This window comes from Sinocyclocheilus grahami, unplaced genomic scaffold, assembly GCF_001515645.1.
Source record: "Sinocyclocheilus grahami isolate Dianchi unplaced genomic scaffold, SAMN03320097.WGS_v1.1 scaffold520.1, whole genome shotgun sequence".
Classification (NCBI taxonomy): Eukaryota; Metazoa; Chordata; class Actinopteri; order Cypriniformes; family Cyprinidae; genus Sinocyclocheilus; species Sinocyclocheilus grahami.
The window spans coordinates 267,806-293,532 of NW_015505699.1; the positions used below are offsets into that span (position 1 = coordinate 267,806).

Here is a 25,727-nt window from a genome sequence, read left to right on the forward strand (position 1 = left end):
TGCTGCAGGGTCACATTTAACCCCAATGATTTTTTTTTTTTAAAAAAAAAAAAAAAAAAAAAAGACTTAAATTTTGGTTTGTTTTGAACACAAAGCTGTCATGGCTTCTGAAACCTTGGAACATGCAGGTTTTTGGAGCTTTGAACAGCTCTTGGTCACTATATGCAATCGTTGTATTGAAAAAGTGCAGTGTATGATTTCCTCAAAATTTCTTCTTTTGTGTTCAACAGAAAAAAAAGACAAATAGAGTAGATACTGACAGAAATGTCCATTTTCAGTGAACACTGTACTTTGCCAAGGTCTGACGTAGATTTCAGGCAACCTTCAGCACGTTTCTGACGAACTTGGTTTTAAAAATGAAGGGTGGAAATGTGCGCACCTGCTGCTGCTCCTCTCTGAATGACAAGCGTAGCCTCTGCTCCCACTGCACAGTCCTTGAGCAGCTGCACCACCTGTGTGTGGTTGAGTCCTTGGAGACCCTTCTGATTAATCTCCACCATCAAATCTCCTTCACATAACCCCGGACAACCCTGCGGCTCCAGAACCTGATCCAAATGTATAGAAACAAATTATGACACATATTGTGCTTGATTTATATAAATATATATAACTGATCATTTTCCAAAAAAATCATACAGAATTTGTTTTCTAAAATAACAACAAATAACATTTACATATTTAGACAGACAGACAGATAGACAGATAGATAGAACCTGATCCAAACATGTAGAAACAGTTATGACACATATCGTGCTTGATATATAGAAATATAAATATATACAGTATAACTGAAAATTTTCCCAAAAAATTATATATAATTTTTTTTTTCTAAAATAACAACAAATAACATATATTTAGACAGACAGACAGACAAACAGACAGATAGGGCTGCACGATAAATCGAAATGGAATCAAGATCGCGATTCGACAGAAGCTGCGATTGTCATGCGTATCTTTCAGTGAAGCACGGTTCTGTGATCAGCAGTAAATCTCCATCCAAAGGCCATCCAACGTTCTTGCGCTGAAACTCCAAATGCGCCTCGCAGAAGAAACCCAGAAAATGCTTATCGCTGCAGCTGAATAAACAGAAGATTCAACTGCTTTCATTGATTCAACGTGACTAATAAACACACGACTACGGCAATATACGGTTTATCGGAGTTATTATTATAATTGTCATTAAAATAAAGTATATTTATAATGCAATGCCTTTATCGCGAACGATTTCTTCGATTTCATAATCGCGCAATAAAATCATTTTTTTTGGCGTAACTTGTCAGTGAACTACGGCTATGTGTAGAAAATTCTGCTCCATCTGAAAGCACGTGATGATGATTTCCTGCTGATTACAGAACCGGCTTTTTTAACAAAATGCGCATGACAATCGCATTCGATTAATCGTGCAGCCCTACAGACAGACAGATAGAATGATAGAATGATAAAATGATAGCTAGATAGATAGATAGATAGATAGAACGTTTTTTTCATTGTTTTATTTATGCATACTATTTAATTTGAGTTTGAGACCCCCGATATGAAAACGTTTGTTCAAAGAGTAACATGGATATCAGTGCACCTGTTTGACTCTTTGCCCTGTGGGACTGTCGGCGATGGTGAACCCAAAACCCTCTGTGCCTTTGGTTATAGTGAGACTCAGAAGTTCAGGGGCCACTTGAGCGCCGGTGGTTGCGCCTGAGGAAGACGCCATGGAGACGCTGTCATCGGGTGGGGGTCCCGGTGTGGTCAGGGATGGAGGCTGAGAGCCGTCCAGGTGTGTGTCTCCAGGATGGGGATGTGAGGTAAGGCCCTCACCATGCTCTGGTACTAAGCGTCCAGTCAAAGACATGTACTCCATGTAATTTTCATAGTTGTTCCTTCCATTGAGCAGCAATGGGTGATCCACTAGGCCCAAAGGGGGCATGGAGGAACTAGCGGAGGGGTCTTCTGGGTCATAAGGGAGAGGGTAACCTCGACACAGCACCAGGGTGACACTCTGCCCAATGGGGACGGACTGGAAAAGCTTCACCACATCAGCATGGGTGGTGCCCAAAACACAGATGTCATTGATGTAGACGATCACATCACCTGATGAAGAAATAATGAAAGAAATGAGAGAACTAAACAAAATATGAAACGTCATACTCCCAAGTGCATTATGTCATCACTTTCATATCTACAACTCGCTCCGAGAGCGTATATCCTGAAATTGGCTTAATTAAGGATATCGGCTCATTACATTTTACTGTAATTTTATGCTAGGATGACCATAAGTCCTCTTTTTCACAGACATGTCCTGGCTAGAATTTCTAAATTGCCTAAACTGTACGGTTTTGGTTTTGTTTTGCTGTTGACATGATCTCTGCAGACCACATACATTATATGTATGCATATTTACATTATTTTGACCGTTCTCGCTCTCCCGCCTTCTTGCACACCATGATTGGTCGATTATGTACAATGCCTGCATGCTATTGGTCAAGCTACATTTCAGTCATTACTTCAGCAAGTATGAAAGCCCTGTTTAAATGCATTTGTTCCTTATTAAAGTACACTTTGTTAGCTTAGCAACATGCTAATGTTAAATACTATTTTGTTAAATACATTGTTTGTGTTATTTATCAGCCGAAAAAATATTGTTTTGATAATTCCAACATTATCAGAGCTATTATGAACAGAGCTATTATTTTTTTGACCCAAATGTTTACTAAATCATATCATTTCGGATTTAAGTCCTCTCCACACATACACAAAAGGTTTTATTGCTTAAGTGCAGACAGTTGTAGACACCAACCGAGCGAGCTATCAGCAAAGCTGGCCGATAATGAGGCATCTCAGTAATAAAGACAACCTGAGGCCTATTGAAACTATTGAAACAAACCAACTGTGTATGTGTGTGCGGAGTAGAGTAGGACTTCTATAAAAGGACCCCGTTCCCCCATCAAAAGCGGATAAAACACACAAGATCCCACCAAAGCCCAAATTGCAACGCTAGCTGGAGGCATATGCAAATAAAGCCACTGCCAGCATCATTATCTGTGAGGGCCTTGGGAAGTGATGTCATCTTCAGACCACACAGATGTGATACACTTCTAAAGTTAACACATGATCGAGGAAAGGAAAAAGCCATCCAGAAAGGTAGAGTCGCAGCGAGGACGCAAGTTTCCCATACTAGGTTAAGAGTTCCTCTACAAGGGAATAGAGAACTTATGAAAAAGCAGCAAATAAGCCTTCGGCGTCTGCCTGTGATGACTCACTCAAAGACGCTCTTCATCACAGAAAAACACACTGCGACAAGCGTGACCTTGCGCTAGCTCTGTGCAAGCTATTAGGGGCTGTTGTCAAGAGGTGGCTACAGAGATAATGATGTTTCCTAGCCCATGCGCTGAGGGTTTTCTCCTGAGATCTCAGGTCACGGCTCAACACTGCATATCTATCGATTAGTGTCTGTGTATTAAAAGGGGGCATAATTTCAATTCGTAATTCCAAACAGTCCGGTGAAATTGGACAATTAGGCCTGCAGGCATTGTTTGTTTTCCTTAGCAATAGTAACTATGGTTGGTGTGACAATCACTGGTAATAAAACGGAAAGGTGTGACAAATTCAGAAAACAAATTGTTAAATAAAGTTAACCTAAGGTAACTTGAATGTGAACTACTGATAAATTTAAATAATTAATATTTTGATGTTATATATATATGTATATATATATATATATATATTATATAAAAAATATTAATTATATATCAAATATATTTCCACAACTATTAAGTTAATTGTTAATAATAATTATGTATATTATTAATTATATTTAAACATTATATTTTACATAGTTATATAATACTATGCACACACATAATTTACTTACATTTCATATAATACACTTATCTGTTTTTTATATTATAGGAATATTATTAAAATATATTATTATGAGGAATATTAATAAATCACTTTACATCAAAAAAATGCATATTAAAATGTTATGTACACACACACACACATATATACAGTATATATGTATATATATGCATAAATATTTTTAATAGGAATATTAATAAATAACTTTACATCAAAACAACTACATTCATTTATATTAAATTACCTCAATTCACCTTTCCGTTAGAATACAAGCATAAAGATTAACACATGATTATAACACACTGAAGAATACAACATATGTCCTGAGGTCCTGATTTCCTCGACCTTCTCACCTGTGTCCATCTTGCCATCTTGGGCTGCAGGTCCCTCAGGTATGACGCTCTTGACCTGTAAGAACTCGTCCGGCTCGTCCCCACCAATGATGGTGAAGCCGAATCCCATGTTGCTCTTCTGTAGCACCGTGGTGAGGAACGTCCCTTTGAGTTGTGTGGCATCCCTCGTGAATGGAGGCTTTTCTGCAAAGACAAACACATATAAACAATCAGAGGAATACACGGCACAACGCACAGCCATCTCTACTGCATGGTCTTTGGTGCTTCGGTCAAGCTAAAGTGAAGTGAAAGTAGGGCACACCTGAGCAACCCGAAACCGAGAAACACCAATAAAACCAACTGGGTGAAGATGGCATATATGGGCCACAGAGAAAAGCAGTACCTCTATATATTGTGGGCAATGGCAGCGCCGATAGGCCTTGACTTTGCATTTGCTGTTGCTGTTGCATCCTTCGTTTGGCCTCTAGGACGGGGTTCTCAAACTGTGTCCTTCTGTTAATGTGGCTGCGGGGCAGAACGAGCAGATATTTAATCACGGGGACCCTCCCTCCCTCGGCACGCTTATTGAAGAGCATGACACGGATGATTCGGGGTCAGATTCGACTAAAATTTGAAAGAAGAATTCTGAAGAACTTACTCAACATAGTAACTGCCATAAATAGGGTCATCTATTTTCTCCCAGCCATATGGAAGTTCTGTAGAAAGAAAAAGAAAAAAAAAAAAAAAAAAAAAAAAAGGGAACATTTTCACCTATTTTAGTTTTGTTTTCAAGAGATATGGCTAAGCAGCTAAGCATTGTGTGTGATGCTGCAATAGACTTCATAACCCTAGGGTTAGGCTGTTAGCTAAACTAGCAGGGACCCACCAAATACCTCGTCAAAAGAAAAAGAAACAGTGGGAATTGTTTCTAGTTTTATGTTAGCCTACATTGTGTTGCAATGGTAGCTGCCCTTCAACGTATTAGGCCTGGCACTGAGGCGTGAGGAGAAGTAGAGAGGAAACAGGGATTATGCTACTAATAACCTGTATAACTCGCTAAGGAAACAACAGTTGCTCGGATGGTCGACACCTCGTTGCAAATGTTGTTTATCCCTGTTGCATGTGTATTTAATGTAGTCTGGGTTTTATTTTCTGTTTCCTTGCATAGTTTTGTTTTAAAACAATTAAAATGTATATATGTGTGTGTGTGTGTGTGTGTGTGTGTGTGTATACACACATTTTCACATTTCAATTTTAACTGTTTTAGTTTTAGAGAAACAATAACAATACACACATGTATATAATACTTGACTGATGAAGTATACATACACTACATATGTATAAAATATCAACTATTAAAAATATTAAAATATTAAATACATATGAAATATGTATAATACTTAAAATATTTAAAAAGATTTCTGCAATGGAATTTAAATAATATATAAAAATATATAAAATTTAAAAAAATTAAAAAATCACAAAAAAGTTTAGAAATGTTGTAACATTTTAATATAACATTTTAAATTATAAAACTATAAAAAAAATATAAAAATAAAAACATGAAACTAATAAAAATGACAAAAGCCCATAACCAAATTATTAAAACATAATCTAAGATTAAAATCAAAACTGCAAAAAAAACAAAAATAGTAATAAAAAAAATGAATACTATAATATAGAAATAATGCTAAAATAACAATGAGGTTATTGAGATTAATGATAGATAGATAGATAGATAGATAGATAGATAGATAGATAGATAGATAGATATACACACACAACAACAACAACAATATAGTTATATAACTATATATTTTTTTCTTCATTTCTTTTAACGATATTTATATTTTATATTTAGATATTATATTTTTTATTCATTTATTCTCATATTCTTTATTTGCTTAGTCTAATTTAAATAAACATGTGATATTAAATTATTTTAAACTTTTTTATCATGCCTATGTAAAGCAATTGGAATTAGAATTGTTTATTAAATGTGCTACATAAATAAATTTTCCTTGCCTTGATATTGCATTATTTAATCAGGCTTCAAGTGAAGTATTACCATAATTTCATATTCATAAATGATTACGACAATGGTTGAAAGGTGAACCTGAATGTATGAAACCTTCAGAAGCAACAAGCTTAAAATGAGCTATTTAATGCACTGCACGAAGCATGCATGTCATGAAAACATTCCTCACAGTTTTCATTATACTGAAGCCCAGTCCAGTAAATCAATAAGCCCAGGGATGCCTGCAGTGTATGATAAAACACAGCGCAAATCAGTCTGGACGTCTTTTAAAAACACATTCCCTGCGCATGCCAGAATTTGGACTCCGTATCCCAAACAATCCAGCCGGCCGTTCACGCTGGCAGTCAGTGTGTAAAACAAAGCTTAATTAGGACACACAGCGGTAAGTGAGGGGAGGTCTGGCAGCCCGAAGGTTACAGCCAACATACTTTCATGCAATTCAATCTGCCTGAGAGACACAAAACAAATTAAAGGTCTGGCGAGATCACCATGACAACAAAGGGCTGTCATCACGTGCGGCATTCAAGATGTTTTTTCCTGTGTGTGCTGTTTTTCAGCCAAATTTGTTGTTATTGAAACATCAAGAAGAAATGGGCTACATGCGCAAACTCATGCAGTAATTATCAAAAACATCGCCAGTGGGACATGCTGCAGTTTTTGCCAGCGTTCTTCAAAACATGTACATATACGTGCAGAAGAAGTCATCTATGCATGTGTGAATAAACGGTGTGCACTAAACATGCACACAAACGCAAGGCTAAACCACCAAACAGTGCTTGAGAAAAACCTAAAAACCACTCATAAAGTAGCAACCATTTTAAACACCAACACCTAGCAACCTTCTATCAATGTCCTAGCAATCACTCAGAACACCCAAGCCACCACCAAACAATGCAATAATAACCCATCAAAACTCCCTAGCAACCACCAAACAATGTCCTAACAATCTCATAGCAATCACCTGAAACGGCCTTACAATTACTCGGAATGCCCTTGAAACTACCTAGCAACCAGTCAGAACACCCTAGCAACTACTAAACAATGCTTGATGAACTACCTAGCAAACACCATTTAGAACTCCCTAACAACCACCAAACAATATCCAAGCAACCACCAAACAGTGCCCAAGCAACCCCTCAGAACTCCCTGACAACCACCAAACAATGTCCAAACAACTGCCAAACTATGCCTGAGCAACTCCTCAGAAGTAAGAACACCTAGCAGTTTACTTGTAATGCCCTGGCAACTAGGGTTGGGTATCGTTTGGTTTTTTTTCGATACCGGTGCCAAATAGATACTTTTAAAACGGTTCCGGTGCCTAAACCGATACTTATTAAAAAATAAATAAATAAATATTTCCACAAAAATTATGGATTGGCCATTAGCACTATAATACAGAATGTCTGTTTCATTCATACTGGACGCCAGAGGGCGCCCTCGCACAGAAAATCCTCATATCCAGTCACAGAAGTAGCGGAACTCATGACCCTCCAGGAAATCCCTTATATGGACAAAGGCATCGCTATTATAGCTGTAACTGAGTAAACAGAACATATAAACATTTTGAATGATAAAACAAAGACAATAAACACTTGACTGCGACAATATAGTTTATCTGTGTTATTCAAGTCATCTCTGGTATTTTCATATTAATTAATTATATTTATAATCCATTGCTAATCTATGTATTCTTTTTAAAGTAGCCTATGGAACATATTTTCTGCCTCATTCTGTGACAAGAAGCCACATCAGATCACAAAAGGAAGCATTTGACTGGTGTTGTGGAGTAAAAGGGTTAATGTTCTCTTTTGTTGGACAACAGGTTTATAAATGTGAATACAAGGGAAGTTTAGCATTTTAATTTAAGCATGTTTAGCTTAGTTAACGGAAGGATACCTGCTGCCATCAGAGCAAGTGTAATTACTGCATTCACGCGCTCCTCGGATGCTCTCATTTCCCCGAGTTGTGCTTTTAAGTCGTTTGTTTGTTGGATTTGTATTATTAGAGCTTTCCGACTTGAGTTCACGTTCATTTCCTCAACCCCCCAAACAAAGCCCTAGCAACCCGTCAGAACTCCCTGACAACCACCAAACAATGCCGAAGCAACCACCAAACAATGCCCTAGCAACCCCTCAGAACACCCTAACAACCACCAAACAATGTCCTAGAAGTGTAAACTCAATCAGCTCCCTAGCTCCTGAGCTCATGGATCAGTAGATCGTGTACACGAATTCAGGCACTGGTAAGTTCCCTGACTCACTGCACGTTGGGACAGTGATCACTCGAATTCCAGTGACATGATTACGTACAACGTCAACGGACAACATAGTAGAACGTCATCACTGGAATTAATAAACAACAGACAGGACCGATCTCTTTTTGATATTTATTTTTTATTCTCTTTAAACACATTGTTCTGGTACAAGTTCTTACAACATTTCAGCCGAATATTAATTATAAATGTTAATTAGATGTGTTCAATTCCTGTCAAGCGATGTGTGTTTATGTTGAAATATACAAAAAAACGGTTTGTCTTTTCAAATCTTCTATCGCGAGTCATTATATTTATCGAGTTGGCTCGTGTGGTTTATGTTTCTTGCTTCCGAAATGTGACATTATTTCCGGTAAGGGAGCATAGTGAGCGCCTATGCTCCCTAGTTTTTGCAGTGCATTGTGGGATTTTTCAGGGAGCGAACGTTCCAGTGCACTGGAAGGATTTCGCGATTGAGACAGCCCTTAAAATGGCCGACTCCCTGATCAGTGCCCTTACTACTGAACAAGGGAGCTGACTGAGACGCACCCGTAGAATGTTGTATCAGCCACAAAGAACACCTTAAGAATTACCTAAAATGACCCCACGAGCATTCAGAATACCCTAGAAACCATCTAGCAACATTCTAGCAACCACTCTAAACACCCTAACAACCACCAAACTAATAGAATGTCCAATCAGGCACAAAGAACACAGTAGCAATTAGGGCTGCACGATTAATCGAATGCGATTGTCATGCGCATTTTGATAGTAATTCCGGTTCTGTAATCAGCAGGAAATCATCATCACGTGCTTTCAGATGGAGCAGAATTTACTACACATAGCCTTAGTTCACTGACAAGTTACACAAAAAAGACGATTTTATTGTGCGATTATGAAATCTAAGAAATCGTTCGCGATAATGACAACTGTTTGCATAGCTTCTCAGTGAACTACGGCTCTGTGAAGTAAATGCTGCTCCATCTGAAAGCATGTGAAAATACCACATTTAATAACATATTTTTACTCCAAACTCACTTTATAACGTCAGTCGAGTGTTTGAAATAAATCCTTCTGTGAGATGATGTGGCTTCTTACACAGAATAAGGCACGCAACATATTTCATAGTATTTAAGCAGTGATAAAGGCATTGCATTATAAATATACTTTATTTTAATGAAAATTATAATAATAAGAACTCAGATAAACCGTATTTTATCTGCAGCGATAAGCATTTTCTGGGTTTCTTCTGCGAGGCGTATTTGGAGTTTCAGCGCGAGAGCGCCCTCTGGCCTTTGGATGGAGATTTACTGCTGATCACAGAACCGTGCTTCACTGAAAGATACGCATGACAATCGCAGCTTCTGTTGAATCGCGATCTCGATTCCATTTCGATTTATCATGCAGCCCTAGTAGCAATCACCTGAAATGACCTTATAACTAGAGGTCGACCGATAGTGGATTTTGCCAATACCGATAACTAGGTTGGACCACACTGGCCGATACAGATTAATTAACCGATAGTTTTAAAATTGATACTGAACAAAAACTAAAATAGTGCTTTATTAACAAAAACAGTACTGAACCATACTAGTAGTACTAGTAAAAAAAAAAAAAATTATATTAAATGTTGAAATTAACACACTCTAACAAGGAACAATACATACACAGCTTTCATTAATCTTAATGCTACAAATGGTCTCTTATTTTAAAGTGCTACCATTTCATTTCAACTGTCATGCTTAAAGATGCACATCTTTAAATATATACACAAAGGCTATAGCATTAAAATTATATACATATGGATATTTTATTTATACTCTCACACTTTAACTGCTTCTATTCTTTAACACTTGATGATTATCTAATCAAAATAAAAGCACAGCGCTGAGTCTAGGAGAACTCACCGGTATCACACACACTCCGGACGCGTCGCGTTCAACTCGAGCAGCGGTCTAAAACAGTTCATTTAAATCACCAAACGGCCACAAGTTTACTTCAAGAATGAACAATTTGGCATGGATGAGTTTGAAGTTCGGTGTTTAAAAAACGGAGCAAATGGAAAGAGAAAGTGCAACCTATATTATAGCTCTATAAATGAAGCACACAGACTTTATTCGAGCCACAGAAAGACAAACGTTTTGCTGAAAATCCACAATACACAATTCATTATGTACATTAACAACGATTCGGGACCAATATAATGTAATTTAAAGGAAAACTATGTGAATGGCGCTCTGTGGCGCGGCAGGATTTTCTGTCGGCTGCATTTAAATCCGCGTCTGAAGTTTCCCACTCTGTTCAGCGTGCAGTATCACGTGTCTAAACAAATAGCACGTGCTGTCAGTGATTTCAACCACTAGAGGTCGCTCTCGCACTGTGTAATGACAGCAGACCCTTCTCAGCCGCTCCAGCAATGAACGCAACCCGGAAAACTATCGGAATGGATTTTTGTCGATAACCGATAGTTCCAACAAAAAAACTATCGGTGCCGATTAATCAGCAAACCCGATAAATCGGTCGACCTCTACTTTTAACTATTCAGAATTATCCTAGAAACCACCTAGCAATATCAAAGCAACTGCTCAGAAGCCCCTAGCAACCCTGCAGTAGTAAAAACACTTATCAATGTTATTGTAATGCCCTAACAACCACTCAGAACTCCATAGCAACCCCGCAAAAGTAAGAATACATAAGGTGCATTCCAATTGACAGGCTCCCTACTAGGGCTGGGTATCGTTCACTGCTCCCTACTCCCTAAGCACAGGATATCTGTTGAAGTGGACTTCACTGACAATAATCGCTCATTTGGAACGCCCTGGAACGTCATCAAAGAAAGGCAATGACGGGGTCAAACAGATTATTATATAACATAAATAAATATTGTAATTTATTTTATTTAAAATTTAAATACATATAAAATACATTTACAATTATGCATCTAATAAATATAGTCAAAATGTATATGTTTAGACTGTTAACAGATTGTTGTGGTCTCATCTCGTGCGCTTTCCCACATGCAGCCTCAAAGTTAACTCTCCTGAAGTAAATAAAGTAAAATAAAAAAATGACAGAGCCTCAGCTCTTTCTCCCTGGTTTTACTTAGTTTCACCTATTCCATCAAGCACAGGATATCTGTTGAAGTGGACTTCACTGACAATAATCGCTCATTTGGAACGTTCTGGAACGTCATCAAAGAAAGGCAACGACGGGGTCAAGCAGATTATTATATAACATAAATAAATATTGTAATTTATTTTATTTAAAATTTAAATACATATAAAATACATTTACAATTATGCATCTAATAAATATAGTCAAAATGTATATGTTTAGACTGTTAACAGATTGTTGTGGTCTCATCTCGTGCGCTTTCCCACATGCAGCCTCAAAGTTAACTCTCCTGAAGTAAATAAAGTAAAATAAAAAAATGACAGAGCCTCAGCTCTTTCTCCCTGGTTTTACTTAGTTTCACCTATTCCATACAATACAATATGCAAATGTAACATTCATGGCCATAACCATTCATAAATACACTTAATTTGTATAATAACAACATTTATTGTAACCCCTCCATTGCAGAGCCTTTTAAAAACTCTTCTAACGGCACTGCTCCATCGTTAGTTCTGACTGGTGACACGGTGCGCAATGACAGCTGAGTGATTTTCCCTCTCCACTTCCTGTGAAGTGATGTATTGATGTTCCCTTATTCCCTATGCCATTCGCAGTGCCCTTCGAACTGAACATGTTCACTCCCTTTGGATTGGAATCTCACTTAAAATGGTGGAATACACTGTGAAGTCCACTTCGCAGTCCACTTACGGTCGAATGAAACGCACCTCTAGCAATCTTATTGTAATGCCCTAGCAACCACTCATAACTCCCTAGCAACCCCCAAACAATGCCCTAGCAACCCCACAGAAGTAAGAACCATAGATATATATACACGTAGATGCGTCATTAGAGACCGTTTCTATGGGCCGCGATATGTAAGCCATCTGCCATTTTGGAACGATCTGCAAACCCTCGAGCGGAAGTTAACTGTGTGCATCTACAATAGCAAGTTATGCACATGTATACCTTTAAATATTCATTGATTTATTTTGGATGAACGACGTCAAGTTGACCGTTCCAAAATGTCGGATGCGTCAATGTATCTGGTGCAGTCGAATGTGGAATCTATACATATCTATGGTAAGAACACCTAGCAATCATATTGTAATGTCCTGGCAACCACTCAGAAGTCCCTAGCAACCCCCAAACAATGCCCTAGCAAACCTGTGGAAGTAAGCAATCTTATTGTAATGCACTAGCAACCACTCAGCACTCCCTACCAACCCCCAAACAGTGCCTTAGCAACCCAGCAGAATTAAGAACACTTAGCAATCTTATTGTAATGCCATGGCAGCTACTCAGAACTCCCTAGCAATCGGCAAACAATGTCCTAGAAGTGCAAACTCATAGAATGTCTTATTAAGCTCACAGAGCAACATCCTAGCAACCACCAAACAATGCCCTGGCAACCATTGAGAACACCCTGGAACCACAGTGGACATTTTTTATGGACAATGCTGCAATTTTTTAAATGTAATATTTTTCCTAACACACATTTTTGTGTGTTAAACAAGTAGGTAGTAAACAAGTGAACAAACAATTAAACAAGCAAACAAATGTCATGCTACAGTCTCTGCATTGACACACATAAAGAGGGTCTACAGACATGCCCTCAAAGCAGGTTTTTTACTCATACTGTGTCAAAAGAAGCCATGCTGTGTTCAGATATTCATTAGTTGAGTGAATGGATGCTGCACTGAACAGAACGTTGGGCCGGAGGAGGCAGGAGCAGGTGTGACGACCAACGAGGTTCTCGCACCTCCCTAGGAGGGTTATAGCAATCAATTCCCTCCTACACACACACACACAGCAACCTTCTCCTCACAATCAAAAACCAGTCTCATATTTAGGGTTTACATTAAGAACAAACCTTTCCCAGGCTGTCATCCAAGAGGATACATGATGAGCCTCTTATATGTGTCACATACACCGCTTTAACTCAGAAAGAAAGACGAGTAACACACCAGATGGCGACACTTTCTTAATAGAAAAAAGTGAGAAGTGTGACATAACCTACTGTAGTTTTCTTTTAAAGATCATATCTTGGTATGGAAGAAATTGGAGCCAAATGTTAAATATTTAATCTTACTTATAATAGGTAATATTTATTACTTCTCTTTATAATGTCTATTTGTAACTTAGAGGGAGGTGGAAATAACATCCAACTAAAAATGATTATTTTTATTAACATACTCAAAGTTCCTGCACATTATTGCAAATTAGAAATGTAAAAAAATATATTGGAAATTATTTATAAATACAACAAATATGGAAAACAGGATATGGTGTCGTGCTCTAAGGCAGCTGTTTTAATAAATAAATTATAAACAACAAATAAATAATATTAAAAATATTTGAATATATTATCCACTGAACATTACGGCAATACTGCAAACCACATTTAAAAATGTAATGAATTTAACATGTTATTACATTATGAGGTATATTCTATTTAATGTACCACAACTAGAAAACAATAACAAATAATCATATTCAAAATGTTCGAAAATATTACTTACTCAACGTTCCCACCATTTGCAACCCCACACCCCAATAAGTTAAATATTTTCATTCATAAATGTAACAAATATTATTAGCTTCTATAATACTTAATAGATCACCTACCCAACACATTAAGAAAATAATTCATTTTTTAATAATCAATACAATATAAATAATAATATTGAAAATATATCACCTACTCATCAATGCAATTTTTTAAATAATTATAATTCTATAATTTTTAACAGATTAATAATGTACCATATTTGGAAAATTATTCTGAAACATCCATGTTTTTTTATTTAGGACCTTTTGGACCCTTCGAGGTTTTAAAAACAATGATCTAACCCAGACCACCTTAAATATTTTTTCTCAAGCCTCCTTAAATCAATGGTCCTCCATCGGCAGTTGCCATGGCAACTATGGGAGAAGTCTCTTTTTCAGGCTCTTTTATTCACTGAGTGGCTTATGTATATTTGAGTGCATTGAATGCTCAAGTGTAAATAGGAGCGTGTGCATATGTGCCGGATGCGTCTTTAAAAGTCCTGTGAAATTTATGCTCTCAAAACCAACAAGCAGGGCTGATTAATTAGCAAGCAGAGTAAATTTTGGAGCGTGAGAACAATGGAAAAATGATTCCATTGTTGATAAATTAAACAGGCACACCTCTAAATTACACCAAGAATTGTGAGTAACATTGATTTTGACTGCAAAATTAGGTAGACACAGACAGATCATCTTTTATCTAACCTTTGATGGGAATTTACGATGAAACTGTGCTGCCTCATGAGGATCATAAGCTAACAGACATCTGAATTAAATTCTGAATCATGTACATGTCTGAACTTTGAAGACAGACGTGGATCAAATTTGCAATGCAGAGTGATTTCTTCGCAGCAGTTATTATTGAACATAATGGAAATCAATCATGATTATGTGTATGAGCTTATGTTGCTGCACAGATGTGCCCAAAAAATAGATATATGCTGTACTACAGAGAGGGATATTAGTAGTCATGTCACAGAGAGGCATTAAAAGGCCTGTGGAAAGAGATATTGATTTCTCTGGCCCCATTAAATTGCATTTCATATTCAAAATGTTCGAAAATATTACTTACTCAACGTTCCCACCATTTGCAACCCCACACCCCAATAAGTTAAATATTTTCATTCATAAATGTAACAAATATTATTAGCTTCTATAATACTTAATAGATCACCTACCCAACACATTAAGAAAATAATTCATTTTTTAATAATCAATACAATATAAATAATAATATTGAAAATATATCACCTACTCATCAATGCAATTTTTTAAATAATTATAATTCTATAATTTTTAACAGATTAATAATGTACCATATTTGGAAAATTATTCTGAAACATCCATGTTTTTTTATTTAGGACCTTTTGGACCCTTCGAGGTTTTAAAAACAATGATCTAACCCAGACCACCTTAAATATTTTTTCTCAAGCCTCCTTAAATCAATGGTCCTCCATCGGCAGTTGCCATGGCAACTATGGGAGAAGTCTCTTTTTCAGGCTCTTTTATTCACTGAGTGGCTTATGTATATTTGAGTGCATTGAATGCTCAAGTGTAAATAGGAGCGTGTGCATATGTGCCGGATGCGTCTTTAAAAGTCCTGTGAAATTTATGCTCTCAAAACCAACAAGCAGGGCTGATTAATTAGCAAGCAGAGTAAATTTTGGAGCGTGAGAACAATGGAAAAATGATTCCATTGTTGATAAATTAAACAGGCACACCTCTAAATTACACCAAGAATTGTGAGTAACATTGATTTTGACTGCAAAATTAGGTAGACACAGACAGATCATCTTTTATCTAACCTTTGATGGGAATTTACGATGAAACTGTGCTGCCTCATGAGGATCATAAGCTAACAGACATCTGAATTAAATTCTGAATCATGTACATGTCTGAACTTTGAAGACAGACGTGGATCAAATTTGCAATGCAGAGTGATTTCTTCGCAGCAGTTATTATTGAACATAATGGAAATCAATCATGATTATGTGTATGAGCTTATGTTGCTGCACAGATGTGCCCAAAAAATAGATATATGCTGTACTACAGAGAGGGATATTAGTAGTCATGTCACAGAGAGGCATTAAAAGGCCTGTGGAAAGAGATATTGATTTCTCTGGCCCCATTAAATTGCATTTTAATTCAACAGAGGGTTTCAAAGATGGTAGATTTGGGTACACAGAGCCACCATGCATGTTTAACAGCCTGGCTGAGAAGAAAACATTAAAAAAATACAGGTTTTGAGCAAGCTAATGAATGTATCATGCTGACTTGTGCTCCATTTTTAGAGCACAGGTAATATGATAAGTGTGAATGAAGAAATAAAAAGATGGACCGATGGATGGACGGACGGGTGGATGGATGGATGGATGGATGGACGGACGGATGGTAGAAGAATGCAGGTTAGATGGCTTTATGGATAAATGTATGAACAAAAAATAATGAATCAACGGAAAGGAGGATGAAGGAAGGAAGGAATAAATGAATAGAGGATAGATCCTCAAACAATTGGTGACTGAATGAACAAACAAAACAGAGGATGGATGGAGAAATTAATCAATGAGCAAACAAATTAATGAATAGAGAATAGATAGCCTAAAAGATGGATGGATTAACAAACAAATGAATTAATATGCAGAATGAATGAATGAATAAATAGAGGACAGATGATTAATGGATGAATTAATTAAACTAACAAACCAATGGAGAAAGTCTAAACAAATAAACTAATGAATGACTAGAATGGAGGATAAATTACTGCTATATGAATGAATGAATGAATGAATAAATAGAGGATAGATCCTCAAACAATTGGTGACTGAATGAACAAACAAAACAGAGGATGGATGGATGGATGGAGAAATGAATCAATGAGCAAACAAATTAATGAATAGAGAATACATAGCCTAAAAGATGGATGGATTAACAAACAAATGAACAAATGAATTAATATGCAGAATGAATGAATGGAGGACAGATGATTAATGGATGAATTAATTAAACTAACAAACCAATGGAGAAAGTCTAAACAAATAAACTAATGAATGACTAGAATGTAGGATAAATTACTGCTTTATAGATGGATGGATGGATGAATGAATGAATGAATGAATAGATGGATTTATGGAAGCATAGATGGATGAATGAATGAACAAATGAATGAATGCATGAAGGGTACAAGGATGGATGTATGAATGTAGGTTAGATAGCTTTATAGATGAACGTATAAACAAAAAAATAATGAATGAATGGAAAGGAGGATGAATGAAGGAATTAATAATTAGCTTTCTTATCAAATTAATAAATGAATGAACAAACAAAGAAATTAATGAAGGATAGATTTTCAAAGGATTTGTGACTGAATGAACAAATGGATGAATCAATAAGCGAAAGAATGAACGAATAGAAGATAGATAGCTAAAAAGATGGATGGATGAACAAACAAAGGAATAAATACACAAATGAATCAATATGCAAATGAATTAATGAATGAACGAGTGAATGAATTAATGAATAGAGAACAGATGGCTTAATGGATGAATGAATGAACAAACTAACAAACCAATGGAGAAAGTCTGAACAAATAAACTAATGAATGACTGGAATGTAGGATAAATTACTGCTTTATAGATGGATGGATGGATGGATGGATGAATGAATGAATGAATAGATGGATTTATGGAAGCATAGATGGATGAATGAATGAACACATGAATGAATGCATGAAGGGTACAAGGATGGATGTATGAATGTAGGTTAGATAGCTTTATAGATGAACGTATGAACAAAAAAATAATGAATGAATGGAAAGGAGGATGAATGAAGGAATTAATAATTAGCTTTCTTATCAAATTAATAAATGAATGAACAAACAAAGAAATTAATGAAGGATAGATTTTCAAAGGATTTGTGACTGAATGAACAAATGGATGAATCAATAAGCGAAAGAATGAACGAATAGAAGATAGATAGCTAAAAAGATGGATGGATGAACAAACAAAGGAATAAATACACAAATGAATCAATATGCAAATGAATTAATGAATGAACGAGTGAATGAATTAATGAATAGAGAACAGATGGCTTAATGGATGAATGAATGAACAAACTAACAAACCAATGGAGAAAGTCTGAACAAATAAACTAATGAATGACTGGAATGGAGGATGGATGAATGCTTAAAAGATGAATATATGAATATATTTATGATCGCACAAATAAATAACTGAACAAGAAAAGGAATGGAGTATATATACAGTGGGGCAAAAAAGTATTTAGTCAGCCACCAATTGTGCAAGTTCTCCCACTTAAAAAGATGAGAGAGGCCTGTAATTTTCATCATAGGTATACCTCAACTATGAGAGACAAAATGAGAAAAAAAAACCAGAAAATCACATTGTAGGATTTTTAAAGAATTTATTTGCAAATTATGGTGGAAAACAAGTATTTGGTCAATAACAAAATTTCATCTCAATACTTTGTTATATACACTTTGTTGGCAATGACAGAGGTCATTTCCCCACTGTACTTAAGGATGTGTGAATCAATAAAACAAATGAATAGAGGATGGAAGGATGGATAAATGAATGGCTATATGAATAAACAAACGATTAAACAAGCAAACAAAAGAATGGATAATAAATACTTAAAGGATGGGTGTATCAACTAACAAAAAAACAGAGGACTGAACAAACAACAAATAAATCAACAAGTAAATGAATGAATAGAGGACAAATGGCCTAATATATTAATAAAAAACAAACAAAAAATGGAGGAATGTTTACATATGGATGGATAGATACAGTGGGTACGGAAAGTCAGGTTTCTCCAGAAATATTTGATTGGGTTCAAGCTCAGGCTGTGGCTGGGCCACTTAAGGACATTCACAGATTTGTCTATAAGCCACTCTTGCTGTGTGCTTAGGGTCATTGTCCTGTTGGAAGGTGAACCTTTTGCCCAGTCTGAGGTTCTGAATGCTCTGGACTGGGTTTTCATTCTTGTTTCTCAGAGTCTGAGAGTCCTTTAGGTGTTTTTATGCTAAATCCAACTGTGTTTTCATGCGTCTTCACTGAGGAGAAGATTGAGTCTGGCCACTCCGACATAAAGCCCAGATCGGTGGAGTGTTGCAGTGATATTTGTCCTTCTCTAGATTTCTCCCATCTGCATATATGATCATGGAGCTCAACTAGAGTGACCATCGTGTTCTTGGTCACCACTCTAACCAAGACCCGTTTCCATCAATTGCTCAGTTTGGCCAGGAGGCCAGCTCTAGGAAGAGTCCTGGTTGTTCCAAACTTCTTCCTTGAAGGGTAAAAGAGACTACATGCTTCTGTGACCCTTCAATGAAGCAGATTTTATTCTTGAAATTTTCCCCAGATGTGTGGCTTGACGCAAACCTGTTTCAGAGCTCTACAGGCAGTTCTTTTGACCTCAGGGCTTGGTTTTTGCTCTGATATGCATTATCAGCTGTTAGACCTTTAATTAAGACGTGTGCCTTTCCAAATCATACCCATTCAATTGAATTTGCCACAGGTTAACTTCACTCGAAGTGTAGTAACATCGACAAGCAATTTGAATGCTCCTGAGCTAAATTTCAACTTTCCCAGATAATGGAATCATTTAAGTTTTTTATTTTTTATAAATTTGCTAAGATATTAAAAACATGTTTTTTGCTTTACCATTATGGTGTAATGGAGTGTAGATTGATGTGGGGAAAAAAGTAATTTAAAGCAGTTTAGCATAAGGCAGCAACTTAACAAAATGTGAAAAAAATTAAGGGGTATGATTATTTTCGCAAGGCACTGTATATGAACAAATATACATTGAACAAATGATTGAAAAAGCAAACAAATGAATGGAGGATAGATACTTAATAGACAAATGGATGGATGAATGAATGAATGAATGAATGGCTATATAGATTGGTGGCTTTATGGCTGGTTGGACATATGGTTGAACAAACAATAAATAACTAATGAACGAATAAACAGATAAATGTATACATTTGCTGAATAAACCTGTCATTCACAAACACAGTGTGCAAACATCATGATCTAGTAGTTTGTCATTCTGGATGTTTCATGAAACCAGAGCACAATCTGCTCGTGTTCTGACATCACAAACAATCCCACAAAATAGAAACCTCCCCCTCAGATTTCATGTTACAATCTTTTACGCGTACATCTCCGGAGGGAAAATACAAGTAGAGGTCACAACATCAAATTTCTCCAAGCGTAAAAGAGAGAAACACACTCACACATGTGTTAACACACTCAAACACTCACCATCTTCCTCACACTCCTCTGGGGGCTTGGCTTTCTTTGCTAGTCGAGGGTCGAGCCATGACGTCGTTTTGGTATTGTGACTGAAAAGAAAAATATTGTTAGGCTACCATGATACGAATTAAAAGTGCCTCTATGTGTGTTATGTCAGGCAAACTTTGGTACAAGCTTAACTTTGAAATGTAAAACATTCTAGACTAGATATCCCAGAAGGCCTCAGTCACAGTGGCTGGGGGGTTTTCCAGTTAACACAATGACAATCAATACTTTTAATAAGTCCCTTGTTTCTCATTAAGGACAGATGGGAGGGAGACGAACATCTCTCTCTTGCTCTTAAGAACACTCTTTCCTCAGCTACTCTGGCAGAATCAGTTTTATTGATTCATTTATCATCATGATTCATGGCTCAGCAAAATCCAATGTGTCAGTTCATCCCTAAAGTGGTACCATGTGATATATACTGAATAATATTGTTATTTAAAACTAAATAAAAAAAATTAAATACAAATTCATGCATTATTTATTTATACAAGAACATTAAAACAAATGTTCTAATAGTACTGCAGATTTAAATATCAACAGCAAAAATGACATTAGAATTGAAAAATTTCAATAATTCTGTGAATCAGTTCAAAATCGGTTTCAAGGAATCGAGTTATAAAAATCTTAATCTGATTTGCTTGCATCATCACTAAAATGTTCATGAAAGTACATGTGCAGTATTGAATGTATTAAAATGGGTTAGTAATAAATAAATTAATAAATTAATTATGATTTTTTATTACCAGTTACAATTATATATTTTATTATATTACATGTATTGTATTATATACTTAATTTTTATATAAATATAAATTAAAATAATATTTTTTATTTGTTATATCATCCCTCTAGAATTAAACATTTTGGTAACATTTTGCGAAAAGGTTATGTTAACATTAACATGGTTACATCATTAACATTAGTTAATTTATTTAATGTAATGTATGAATTAACATTATCCAACAATGAGTAATATATTTGTAATTCATTAGCATTTATTAATCTTTCTTAACATTAGTTAATAAAAATACAACTGTTCAATGTTAGTTCATATGAGAGATATCCCAGAAGGCCTCAGTCACAGTGGCTGGGGGGTTTTCCAGTTAACACAATGACAATCAATGCTTTTAATAAGTCCCTTGTTTCTCATTAAGGACAGATGGGAGGGAGACGAACATCTCTCTCTTGCTCTTAAGAACACTCTTTCCTCAGCTACTCTGGCAGAATCAGTTTTATTGATTCATTTATCATCATGATTCATGGCTCAGCAAAATCCAATGTGTCAGTTCATCCCTAAAGTGGTACCATGTGATATATACTGAATAATATTGTTATTTAAAACTAAATAAAAAAAATTAAATACAAATTCATGCATTATTTATTTATACAAGAACATTAAAACAAATGTTCTAATAGTACTGCAGATTTAAATATCAACAGCAAAAATGACATTAGAATTGAAAAATTTCAATAATTCTGTGAATCAGTTCAAAATCGGTTTCAAGGAATCGAGTTATAAAAATCTTAATCTGATTTGCTTGCATCATCACTAAAATGTTCATGAAAGTACATGTGCAGTATTGAATGTATTAAAATGGGTTAGTAATAAATAAATGGATTGATTTTTTATTACCAGTTATAATTATATATTTTATTACTGTATATTACATGTATTATATTATATACTTAATTTTTATATAAATATAAATTAAAATAATATTTTTTATTTGTTATATCATCCCTCTAGAATTAAACATTTTGGTAACATTTTGCGAAAAGGTTATGTTAACATTAACATGGTTACATCATTAACATTAGTTAATTTATTTAATGTAATGTATGAATTAACATTATCCAACAATGAGTAATATATTTGTAATTCATTAGCATTTATTAATCTTTCTTAACATTAGTTAATAAAAATACAACTGTTCAATGTTAGTTCATATGAGGTCAGGTGCATTAAATAAGATGAACAATACGATTTCTGATTTTGAAAATGCATTAGTAAAGGTTCAAATTCACAAAGTAAGATTAATAAATGTTTTATGTACTTCAGGCTAACTAATGTAATTAACTAATGTTAACAAATGAAAACTCAGTGTAAAGTGTTACCAATATTTTAAATCAAACTGCCTTGTTTGACTGAAATGATGAAAAATGTATGAAAATATGAATTTACAATTAATATTTATATATTAATCAAATTATTTATTTTAAGTAATTTTACATTAATTAATACAAATTAATTTAAATAAATTTCAGAGGCAATTACTTAAATTGAATTCCATCAAAAGAATAAAAAACAAATTATAATTTTAGCTACAGTACATTTCCAGCCTACCATGTGCTGAAGTCCAGCAAATAATTTCCAAAATGCAAAATGCAGTAAACTGAACTGCACTGAACTGAATGAGCTCAATACGGCACACATAAATAATTCAGCTATCCGTAACTATCTGTAAAAGAGGACACTGCAACAGGTAGCGCTCCATATGCTCAAACCTCTTTCATTATGAAGTGTGCTTTGAAGTGCACTTCACTCACTCTATGAAGTAAACTTCTCCTTTCTCAGTGTAGGCCATCTCCCAGTTATCTGGCAAAGGGCCCATTTCGTCATTCTCCTGGGAGTCCTGTGGGGACTTGGGGGCGTCTCCTTCCTCCTCAGGGGCATCTGTGGCGGTGAGGATGGGGGTCTCGGGTGGGCACGGCTGGACAGGCACATCTCCGGAAGCGTCAGTGCTCTTGTCCTCGTGTTCACTCGATTCTGTGAGGGAAAACAAAAAGAATCAGTGTTGAGCATGACCTTCTGACTGAGAGACTTATTTGACAGTAGAGTGTCGTAAAGGATGGTACAAAAAGATACGAGTACATAAGGTAAACAAGTAATGACTATTTTTATGCACATTTAGGAATATTGGATGGAAACGCCAAGATGCGCAACAATTCTAAAAATGCGCATAAAAAAAACTTATGCGCACAATTGAGTAGGATAAATGTTTTATACGATAAGAAAAAAATGTGCATAAACTACAATGGAAACACATTTACTAAATAAATTCCACCATGCGCATCGAAAAAGTCATGTGACTTTGCACGATGGGACGGGAAAACTTGACTAAACAGCGGATGTCGTCAAAGTATTTCAGTATGATTGTCTTACATGACTGCGTCCCCAAACAGCAGGCATCCACCTCCAAAAGCAATGACAGCATTTATTGTGTTTCGTCTGCTCACTCTGAGGCGCAAGTAATTTATCATATATGAAAATTATTATATTAAGTGGCTTCTCCTACTTTTTAGTAAAGTAGTAGTTTTAAGTAATATTTAGTGCCAGTTTATCAGGAAGTGACGAATTTGTTCTCTTTGACTCGTTGGATGGAAACTGTGCTTTATTCGCAAATGTTTTATGCGATATTCCAGTTTTGCGCATAAATTAAATTCACATCTTTGAATGGAAACATAGCTACTGTCAAAATTAATTCTTACTAAAAAGCCTTACCAGCCTTACTAAAAAGTGCCTCATCAGCTCAGTATGATTCAAAACCTCATCTTGGAGTTACGTAACAACTGAAAACATCTTTCATTAGCCCACATTCATAATTGACTCAGTCGGGTCAGTACTATCTCAGTAACAATGGTAGGTCGTAACCTGGTGTGATGGCGATGCCGTTGCCATTGACGACTGGGCTCTCTTCCTCCTCCTCTTCTGGTGGCTCAATGCTGTCCTTCTCCATGTTGCTGACGGACTTATTCCTCTTCCTTTTTCCCTCTGCACTGGGTCGGGCACCGGGCAAGAGTTGGTCCGTCACATTAAACAGCATCTGCGTGGGTTCGGCAGGAGGCTTTGGCGTGCCATAGAAGTTATCTAGAAACAACACATTTTGGGATTTAATCTAGGAAAAATCCCTTTCGCAGCTACTTTGCATGCAAAAAGGTGAAGTCTGACTTGAAGTAACTTTTCAATAACTTTGCAGGGGTAATTTTTTTTCTGAGTGATGTTTGCCATTACGGCACCCTCGTTCACCGGCGACTAAATCATTTCATTCAAGATTGAAAAGAAATCATGTGTATCCAGGGAAATCTGTTTAATGATTAAAAACTGAGCTCCTGTGTGGTTACGGCACAGGCTTTATGAATTCATTTGCAGGTCTGTGGGGACGGAAACAGAAGAGGTGAAGTTCATAGATTCATTTAAATTACACCCTGTGACCCAGAATTATAGACTGGGAGTGGACAAACTTCACCTCAACAAAACCACATGAAATCTATAAAATCAATATACAGTACCTATATACTGTGCTGACTTCTATTTAAATATCCTGTTAAATTAAAAAACAGCTGTTTTTACTGTGCTGACGTGAACCATGATTTCATGCTAGCTATTAGTCAGAGACAGATGGTTCATTCTAGAGAGCATTTCATTGGACAAATATTTGCATGCACAATTTTTCTTCTTATTTCATGCAAAAAAAGTCTCGATTGCCCATCATTGAAAACACAGTAAAAAAATTTTTTAAAAACCTTGAGCTTGAGCCTATTATCAATTAAAATATCGGTTTTCTATTTGAATATATTTGAATATGTAATTTATTTCTGTGATTAAAAGTTGAATTTTCAGCATCATTACTCCAGTCATTCACTCAACTCACGATTCGATTAACAATTTTGATTTCATGATTCGATTCACAATTTTTTTTTACAAAATGAGATTTAAGACAAATTATAAATTAAATGTGTCCTTTTATTATTGCTTGGACAAAATACTGTACGTTTCTTTGTGAAATTTAAATATAACACTATAATAATATACTAATATAGCACTTGTAAATGATTGCTCTTTTGTTGGTTTTGATTGCTTCTATTGCCCTCATTTGTCAAAATTTGTTAGTTGCTTTGGATAAAGCGTCTGCTAAATAACAATTAAATATAATGAAAATGTAAATAACAAAACTAAATTGAAATTTTAAAACAAGCCCCAAATCAAATAAGTAACACAAATAAAAGAAATCTCTTCATATAAACAAACTGCTTTGTCTGTGCTCTTTCCATTTAAAATTAGAGGCAACCACTGCATTTTAATCATGATCCAAACAAAGATGCTGCATACATGCAACATGATCAGTTTTTAATCTAAATTACATTGTATAATTTCGAAATTTGAAGCAGAAACAGTATGGTTTGACTTCGGTTTTGTGAAACTATGCATAAAAAATATCTGCATGAAACAGAAACAGCAGACGAGCTGAATGAGACGCAGATGC

At 35.6% G+C, this 25,727-nt stretch overlaps 1 protein-coding gene across 1 annotated transcript in view; it reads right to left on the reverse strand.

Annotated features, from left to right (window-relative positions):
- magi2b (membrane associated guanylate kinase, WW and PDZ domain containing 2b) overlaps positions 1 to 25,727 on the reverse strand; it is a 125,518-nt gene that overhangs the window by 40,721 nt on the left and 59,070 nt on the right. Inside the window, exons 4-11 of the mRNA XM_016237620.1 lie at positions 24,116 to 24,331; positions 23,011 to 23,230; positions 20,425 to 20,504; positions 4,846 to 4,903; positions 4,591 to 4,712; positions 4,209 to 4,391; positions 1,577 to 2,085; positions 380 to 545 (exon numbers count right to left, since the gene is read on the reverse strand). Of these exons, the coding sequence (XP_016093106.1) occupies positions 380 to 545; positions 1,577 to 2,085; positions 4,209 to 4,391; positions 4,591 to 4,712; positions 4,846 to 4,903; positions 20,425 to 20,504; positions 23,011 to 23,230; positions 24,116 to 24,331 (1,554 nt within the window). The remainder of the gene's footprint in view (positions 1 to 379; positions 546 to 1,576; positions 2,086 to 4,208; positions 4,392 to 4,590; positions 4,713 to 4,845; positions 4,904 to 20,424; positions 20,505 to 23,010; positions 23,231 to 24,115; positions 24,332 to 25,727) is intronic.